General features: G+C 36.6%; 2 protein-coding genes across 12 annotated transcripts in view; one reads left to right on the top strand and one right to left on the bottom strand.

Moving 5' to 3' along the window:
- The window catches only part of LOC118743536 (protein eiger), a 47,244-nt gene extending 39,118 nt beyond the window's left edge, over nt 1-8,126 (bottom strand). Inside the window, exons 1-3 of one of the 10 annotated variants that reach the window (XM_036476279.1) lie at nt 7,985-8,125; nt 7,641-7,790; nt 6,912-7,085 (exon numbers count right to left, since the gene is read on the bottom strand). In XM_036476279.1, the coding sequence (XP_036332172.1) occupies nt 6,912-7,085; nt 7,641-7,643 (177 nt within the window). In that variant the 5' untranslated portion in view covers nt 7,644-7,790; nt 7,985-8,125. Of the gene's footprint in view, nt 1-6,911; nt 7,192-7,502 lie in introns of all 10 variants that reach the window. The other 9 variants (XM_036476286.1, XM_036476281.1, XM_036476282.1 and 6 more) reach the window with 9 other exon arrangements.
- LOC118743535 (nodal modulator 1) overlaps nt 1-9,008 on the top strand; it is a 28,209-nt gene that overhangs the window by 373 nt on the left and 18,828 nt on the right. The gene's annotated exons all lie outside the window — the stretch shown is intronic.

The following is a 9,008-nucleotide window of genomic DNA, read 5'->3' as shown; positions in this document are numbered from 1 at the left end:
GACTTTAAGGAGACTCTCCGACTTTCTTTCGGTATGTTTGACTGACCTTAAATTTATTATTCGTTCAGAATTTTTTTTGTTATTTATGGCCTTATAACAATTATATTTTCAACAACGACATGGCCAAGCCAGCGGAGCCGCTGTATTTTAATTCGCTGCACTATGCCCATGTCGTGGTAAAGCTCATAATTCCATCGTCTGCGGTACTCGCTGTCGCTAACACGTAAAGGCCCGGAAATCTTCTGCAAAATCTTTCTCTCGAATACTCCAAGAGCCGCCCCATCGTATGTTGTCATTGTCCATGGTTCTGCGCCATATACCAGCACGGGCATGATGAGTGACTTATAGAGTGTGGTTTTCGTACGTCATGAGAGGGGACTTTACTCCTGAATTGCCTACTTAGTAAAAGTAGCAATTGCAGGAAAGAGTGATTCTGAATTGGATTTCCATGATGACATTATTATCGGTGTTAATGCTGGTTCCCAAGTAAACGAAATTATAACTGTCAATAGTGACGTGGGTGCCAAGGCGCAAATGTGCGTTTCAGGCGTTTTTCCTATCGGCCAGCATTTTAAGCTCTTCGCACTTCCGTATTGCGGTCCCTCTCCTTTTATTGCGGCAAATATAGCTCGCTTCCCTCTTCAGCTTCCTATATCGGTCCCACATAGGTATGGTTGCGCCCTATCGCGGCGTGGGCCGGTGGTGGCGTATTTTTTTTTCTCCGCAGCTTCGTAAAATTCCTCATTGTACCAGTTGTTCGTTCGGGCACGCTGAGAGCAGACTACTTCTTCGGCGACGCTACGTAATGAGCCGAAAATATGGTTCCACTTTTGTTGAAGAGTGCTCTCTTGGAGCAACTGTGATAGTGGCGAAAAAATTGGCCGTCTGTTGTAATTGCAGCTTTTCGAAGTTGAGCTTTCCTTGCGATTGTTTGACGCAAATTTTTTGCTTCCATTCCAGGTGCATTCCGTCCTGGACGTCATAAAAAAAGGGTTTTACGTGGCGGGTCCCAAACCCAACGCGCAACCTGTTGCTGGGGTATATGGTTTTTCAACCGGATACATGTTCATATAGCGAGCCGCGTGCTCAAAACAGACGCCCGCTTGCAGAAGCTGCAGACTTCAGTGAGCCCTTAAACCGAATAAGTCGGAGTGACCAAAGGCTTCACTCAGATTGGATATCGCATCTCGCACATGGGCTGCTCACATTGTTCAAAGTGGGCAAACAAGGACGCAGTAAAGTAAAGAGGATTAAGTAAAGCCATGCAACTATAACTGCATACCCAGAAGAACTATTATGCCGCATTGCAAATAATATTAACTTTTGAATTAAATTGAGAAAATTTTTTGGCCGCTATTCAGCAGTTCAAGAAGCTCACGACTTCCGGTGTTTGCACCAAGTATCCTCTGGGTAGCAACCGAACCCGATTGGAGCGCACATACGAGCATGATAATTTCATTAAGTGCCGCCGCCGAAGAAATAGTCGGATTTCAGCAAGCCCGAAAGAACAACTGGTACGATGACGAACGTCACGAATCTGGAGAGAAAAAAGATGCCGCCTACCGGGTGCAACGCTAGCTTGTATTTTGTGTAGTAACGAAATACGAGAGTGTGAATAACCAGAAGCGTTGACCGACAGGAAAAACGCCCGCACATTTTACCAGAATGATGGGCAAATTATGGACCTACTGTAATAGCACGGCCGCCTAGTGACCGATAATGGAGGGAACATTTTTCTACCCTACAGCATGGTAGCAGGACTGAATGCCGTGGAGAAGCTGAGCCCAAGCCTCCAATCGATGATGATGAAGTCGACGTTCCACCACCTGACTACGACTAAATACGAATAATAACTTCACGGATGAAAAACTATAAAACAACTGGAGCTGATTGCGAAAATTTTGACGAAAGATTATAGATTTTTTTAATGTTGCTAAAAGATGAATGCTTTATAAACAATAATTAAAGTAAAAAATAATAAAATAAATAGTCAAATCTTGTCAGTATGTGAGTGTGGTAAAGTTATGATAAAAATACTATACATTTAAGAAAATCTCTTGTTTTAATAGTGTGTGAATCGGTAGCAAAGTTCTATGGGGAAAGCTGTTGAATAATATTTTTACTATGGTGAGACAGTTTTGCCGATCTGCTGTGTGAAATTAAATATTTTTTGACAGCAGTAAATTTTGTATAACCGCAGATTTATGCGCAATAAACTATTACAAATTGAGTGAAATTAATATTTTAAGAAAACGTCTACCATCATTGATTGCAGTTCATCAACTTAAGCTTTTATTTTACGAAAAATTACACACAGCAGCAATCTTTGCAATTGTCAAAATTTTCTATGCATTTTTCAAAAATTTCACTAGCCTCATGGGCTACTGGAATTTTATTCACCATAAACTTGTCAAAACTTGCCGCGAACTTTGTTACCGATTCGCACACGCTCTTAGTGTCGAAAATATTCTTTAAAAGTTTGCCTACACTGAGAAAAAAGTAATCCATATCCTCTTTAAACATAAACACATATGATTTTGCGCCAAAAAGCTTTTGTTTACTTTAAATAGATTTTTTTCGTTTGAACACGATTTCATTTCATAACTACATGAGAGTGAGGATTACTAAAATAAGAGATTACAAAAATAACTATTATACGATAATAGTGTTAACATAACTTAACTGAACCTAAGAGTAAAACGATTCAAGTGTGGACTTAAATAAGGATCTTGATGATGAAAACCTTCTACCTTCTAGAGAAGTTATTGGTCGCATGGGGTGGACGCGGATCGGAAAAATTAAGAGGTTGAAGAGCAAATCGAAGGAATTTTCTTTGAACCCGTTCAATTCTCATAGAATGACAGCTATAAATAGGACTACAAATGACTGACGCATACTCTAATTTTGAACGTACTAACGGGTTAAAGAGAATTTTGGGTCCTTAAAGTCCCTCGGATATCGTCGTAAAAAAGCTAAGTTACTATATGCCTGTGGGAGCAAGTAGCATGCATACATGGTTTACAAAAGTAAACCCCGAATCAAAGACTACACCCAGATCAACAAAGTGACCAAAGTGAGCTTCTGATTTAAAATTTAGTAACATGAAGGAAATTTACAATTGGACCTAGAAATTGACATATGGAAGCATTTTTTATATTGAGGGATAACTTATTAATTAGACTCCAACTGATTAAATTATTCAAATCATGCTGCATATAGAGGATAGAGGTATACGCCGCCGAGCCACGCCGCCGCCGCCGCCGTTTTTTGTCATTTCTCACGCGCCGCCGCCGAGTTACGTAAATATCGGCGCGACGGCGGCGGCGGCGGCGGCGGCGTTCGGCGCCTAAGGAATTTTGTACAAAATGATGATGTATGCACATTAAAATACATCGTTTGAAGGAACTAAATACTACTCGTATAAAGACACTATTTTACGAAAAGAGGATTAAATTTTTAAAGGAGTTATTTCGCATAATTTGGGCCACTGAACATTTCCAAAAAAGCGTAACTCAGAAAAAACATAGGTAACACGTTATATTTTTCTATTTGGCACATTTTGGCACTTTTTTATCCTCAATATGGCACTTCATAGCTAAGTATAGTTGGAAGCCCTGTTCCCAAGTGGTGGTCAAATCCCAGGAGGCGTTTGCTCCCGCGCATCGCAATATCTTCTACACAGGGTTAAAGTCCCCATTTTTCGTAAAAATTACTATTATTTTTCATTACATTCAGTTCTCCTTACAAAAATTTGGCGCTTAATATTTTAGTGGATATTTTAGCTACCTATAAGTGGCCAGAAAGGCCCGTTCTGGTGGAAGTTGACCAAACCTTGTTTTCAATATACATATGACCCGCAAAGAATCGTAACAACTCCGTAATTTAACATAACGGATGATAAGATTATTGCAAAAAAATTTTGATAGCGACATAAATTACCCCAATAACTTAGTTCCCACGACAGTCGGGTCTACGTAACCGGAACGACCCAGATTTATATCTGGCCAAGGACTGTCACTCCAGCAACACTCCCCAAAAAGCCTTTGGGGAATTTGTATGCTGCTACAACAACAACAACCCCAATAACTTAACATTTTAAATTTTTTTATTTCTTTAAATTTCAGTAGTATACATATACGGATTTGTAGAGAACATAGAGATATATTTATTTATATACGTCGGACTTTCTTCTGTTTGCCCATCCATCAGCAGCAGACACTCAACATTTTAATTCAAGTAGAAAGTAACGTAATTTTAATTTAAAACTAATTCAATGAATTAATTAAATACAATTACAATCTGAATTGGCATGGCCAATGCCTAACGCTGACGAGATGACATGATAAGATTAGTAGCTTTATGTCTCTTTTGGATCTACCTAATGGGCAGTAGCGCCGGCGTTTTCAGACGCGCCGGCGACGCCGCCGCCGCAAAGCCTGTCGGCGTAAGCCTCTAATAGAGGATATCGGACCTATAATCTTTCAGAACTGTAAACGCGATAGTATCAAAAGTGAAAGCAAATAGCTGAACATTTGTATCTGCATAAAGAAAAAACAGTGTTGCCCTAAAAGACAACTAAACTATGAGGCCTTAAACTCGCACTGAAAAACTGGCCCTAAGCATTTACTGAATATTATCATTTTTCTTTGTTTCAAGGATGTTTTGTCTTTGGGCACAATCTGTGCAAAGTTGTAAATGCAATCTTCATATGATAGTTATATGCATGTACAGTAAAACCCGCTTAAGTACTTCACGAAAAATTTCAGCTTTTTGAGGTACTTAGGTGGGTTGGGTACTTAAAAGAACCCGCTTAAGTACCTCAATGCGGGTACTTAAGCGAATATAATTTTTGATGTAGTTACATCTTATTGTTAACTTACATAAATAAGTCCTTGAATAAAACATGAACATTTAATGAAGTACATATATGTAATTTAAAACCAAGATCGTAGCATTATTTAAACAAGTAAACAAGTAAGCAACAATTAAAGCAATGTTATGTCATTTTCACAAGAACTAAATCAAAAAGGCATTGATTGTACATATTTTTACATACACACAAACAGGGCGTATCATTTTGTACCAAATTCAAAATGATATTGTTTGCCGCTTAGGTTTTTTTTTTTAAATTTTTAAGAATTTTCAATGAGAAAAATCCATTCCCTAACAAATACCATAGCAACTTAAAATATAAGCTTTAAAATTTTGCAGAACACTGAAAAAAATTTCATCAAAATTTCAAACTTGTTTTTCAGAAGTGTTAAATTTTTTTATGAGTACACAGTTTTATAGCCCATTCAATTTTAGTGTAATAATGCGCAAGTTTCAAGTGGCTAAGAATTACCGTTAATTTTTAAGAATTTTTTAACGAAGGTGTATAGCGCGTAAAGGGGAAAATTATAAGTAAAATGGCAAATGGGGTACGAAAAATGTAGGTACTTAGGACGCATATGAAAGAGCACCAACCCAACTCGTTTTAAATTTGAGTGTGCACGTTATAAAAAATATGTCGTTGTGAAGTGCACAGATGCTTTTTCGTCAAACGAAATTATAATTAAGAAGAAAAAAAATTATTTTATGTTCCGTGTGATGGTAATTGAACCCGGACCCTCTTGGCAGCAGCAACCAATTGTATCAAGCGTCTTTGCACACTCAGCTACAGCCATACATATAAATGTGTTTTCAAATTTTGAGTTTGAATCAACATCACAGCGCGCTATTAGTGCTTTTGTACAGATAAACCTGTACCATGTATGTGTGTATGTATTGTCACCGCTGTGCATGCTTTGTATACATACATATATCTACTTTCTTAATTACATATGAAAAAGCATCTGAGATGTGCAAAACGACATCCGTACAGGGAAAAATGCTTCATTTTAATGCGGGCGTATTTGAATTGAATATTTCCATTATACGTAGTGTACGTATAATGGAAATATTCACTTTTCACTTGATTTAAATACGACCATTTTTAAACGGTAATCAAATAAAAAAAGGCGTGAGTACTAATTACTCATGAAATTTGATGTGTTAACATATGCGAACAGCAAAGCATAAAACTACGTTTACATATAAATATAATCTCAATTAAAGCTCGTTAGCTGTCAAATTGGTTGTGCTTGTTATTCACACAACTCGAGGAGAAGTTAAACTTCTTCTCTGCGCCACCGTGGTCACTTTTTTCCGCAACACATATTATGCCATTTAAACGCATTTTAAATGAATATTTTATTAAAAATGCCCTTACAAACCTATTTTCCTTAGTAGCGTCAATTTTGGTTTACTTTAACATTTGACATTCCTCCTCTTCTTCGCAGGTATAATCGATAAAACTAGGTTGGACACCAAAAAGTTATCGGTTTAATCTGAGATATTTTTAATTATAATTTTGCATGGCTAATCTCTTTTTCAAATAACAGATTAGGGAGTTAAGCTCGAATATTAGGATAATCTTTTTATATGTAAAGCTATTATTAGGCGATTCAGTTACATACATACAAATGTAGGTTAGGTTAGAAATTAAACATTAATTTCACTTAATTTTATTCATTTTGCTGATTTAATTTTTTTATTCGTTTTCATTTTTAATTCGTTTAATACATGAAATTATCGGTATGATTGATAAAATATACTTGTATATACTTGTGACCCAAGGACGTTAAAATATCTTGGCAACACCGCATCAGTTATTGTTTTTGAGCTCATAGTTTGGGCATTTCTATTTGTATATACATATTCCTAAATTTAGTTTTTCTTTTCGGAATATAATCTGTGGTTCATGTAAATGCAGTTCATGTTGCAGGATTTTACCCGATGCTTTTCCGTACGTTTTGCTGTTACTCACTTTTTACTCTCACTTCAGAGAGTGATTTTGCGTGTTTCACCGTATGTACATAGATACTACTCACCGTAAAACCTAAGAAAATCAAAGTCAAGATCACAGCCAATGCACTTAAAATAATCGATGTCGTATTAAAGCTCCGTTGACGTGACGCTGCACTTGTCCGCATCAGTGAGTTATCAGCACAATGTGGTGCAAGTATGAACGGCTTAAGTGTCTCTGTTGTCATATTTGAAAAATTCTAAGCAGGCGGAGAAAATTTCAAAAACGGAAACGTTAACGATTGTAGACTACTTGACTTCCTAAACATGGATCGTTGATGAGCTATCTGGTTAACGAGGCCGCTACTTTAGGTGATGCGATTCAAATTATCATAGGTGCGTAGTATGTATGTATGTATGTATATACATACATATGTATGCAGAAACATATGTTCAATATCAAGGCGAATCTATACAAGGTGGTGTTATCGGATCCGCTGATTTCGCGGCGAAATTGTACCTTTTGTCAAAATGATGTGTTTGTTGTAATTTTGTTTTGTACTGATTGTCAATGTGCGTTAAATTTGTTACTGTAATTTTTTGTTTTTGTTCTGTTAACACCACCTTGTATAAATTCGGCTTATTCAATATCTTTTCACTTCATTTTGGTGTCTTACTCGCTTTAAAACGATTTACAGAAAAACAATAAAAAAAAGTATAATTCACGTGATCTGTGTTATCAAAACACGCTATATTTAGTTAGGTTTGTGCGACCCGACCCCTATTTCAACTAAACGATTAGCATTTGAAAATACCATCCATCTGTGAAAGTCACTCCTGCTGAAGATCCAGACAATTCATTTAATTCAATTTATAATTCACCGGACTTGAACATGATTCAATTTAATTCACTTATGCACAAGCTATACACAGCTTTTGTTGTCCATTCAGTATCTATTTATTTGCTGATTAACAATGTTGCAATTAAAGTAACGAAAGAAATAAATATTTTTGTCGCTGAGAGCTTGTTCCGGCTGTCTCAAGCTGCCGCATACTACACATGTACATACATACATAAGTATGTATGCATTTAGTTTGATTGATATTCGTTTTATTTTTTTCTTCTCAGTTCGAGATTTACTATCACTAGCGGAAGTACATATAAAGTTGTGCGCCGGTCTTGTTGAATCGCCGGTACTGATATATGAATATGTATGTATGTATGTATGTATTTTGTTATTCTAACGACGAGGAACGTCAACAAAACCACGTCCGAACGTTTCAATATTTTATTTAAAACTGAGCGATCTCTTCTCAGCATATTCATTCACTGGTCAGAAATATATAAGTATATATATATATATATATATATATGCATATATATGTATGTATTTTCAGCACACATTTGAGCGTATGTTCTATGTCATATACATACATACATACATAGTATGTATCTACATAAATCCGTCATTGTCCGGCTAGCGTAGACAGGAGTCCGATATTTGCTCACAACAAATACAGAAACAAAACAATATGCAACTACATATGTATGTATATATGTATGTATGTATGTATATACGTAGAGTGATCAGTCCATAAGCTGAATATAGTTGACGCCAACATCACAGGGACTGTCCTCAGTTTGATAATTTAGGTATTTATTTGTGCTTTCATTATGCACTGCCAAAGATTCCTGAGTTCGCGGGGGGGTAAACACCCAGTCGAAAAAGGGATATGTATGGTAATGGAGGGGAAAATCCTCCACTGGCACAAGAAAGTATTAAATGATTCCTAAGATTCTAAGATTCCTAAATGTAGGAGAATAATACATCTAAAACTCTAAGATTTATTTCAAGATTAATTTTGGTACGAACGGTTTCGGCGTTGTGCCATCTTCAGTGTCATTTTTCATTCTTATTTATTTCGAGAGCGTTGGTCAAGGATTTTACACTATTGGTTGGTTGGTTTCAGTGCTACCCAAAAGCTGTCTATGATTCTCTTAGCGCGTTTTTTTTTGGGCATTTTGATCCACTTCTCGTGAGAACTTTTTTATCTTTGAGTATCCTATGAACACTTGTGGTCAGCTATTTAATGGTAGGGGAGCCCACGATGCTAAATCGGGATTTACTCGAGCGTCATTTTGACCTATTGGATTTTGAAGATGATATGATGGGAAGAAAAAA

This window comes from Rhagoletis pomonella, unplaced genomic scaffold (genome assembly GCF_013731165.1).
Source record: "Rhagoletis pomonella isolate Grant_MI unplaced genomic scaffold, Rhpom_1.0 Rhpom_scaffold_00007, whole genome shotgun sequence".
Taxonomy (NCBI): domain Eukaryota; kingdom Metazoa; phylum Arthropoda; class Insecta; order Diptera; family Tephritidae; genus Rhagoletis; species Rhagoletis pomonella.
This window is presented reverse-complemented; position numbering and strand designations above follow the sequence as displayed.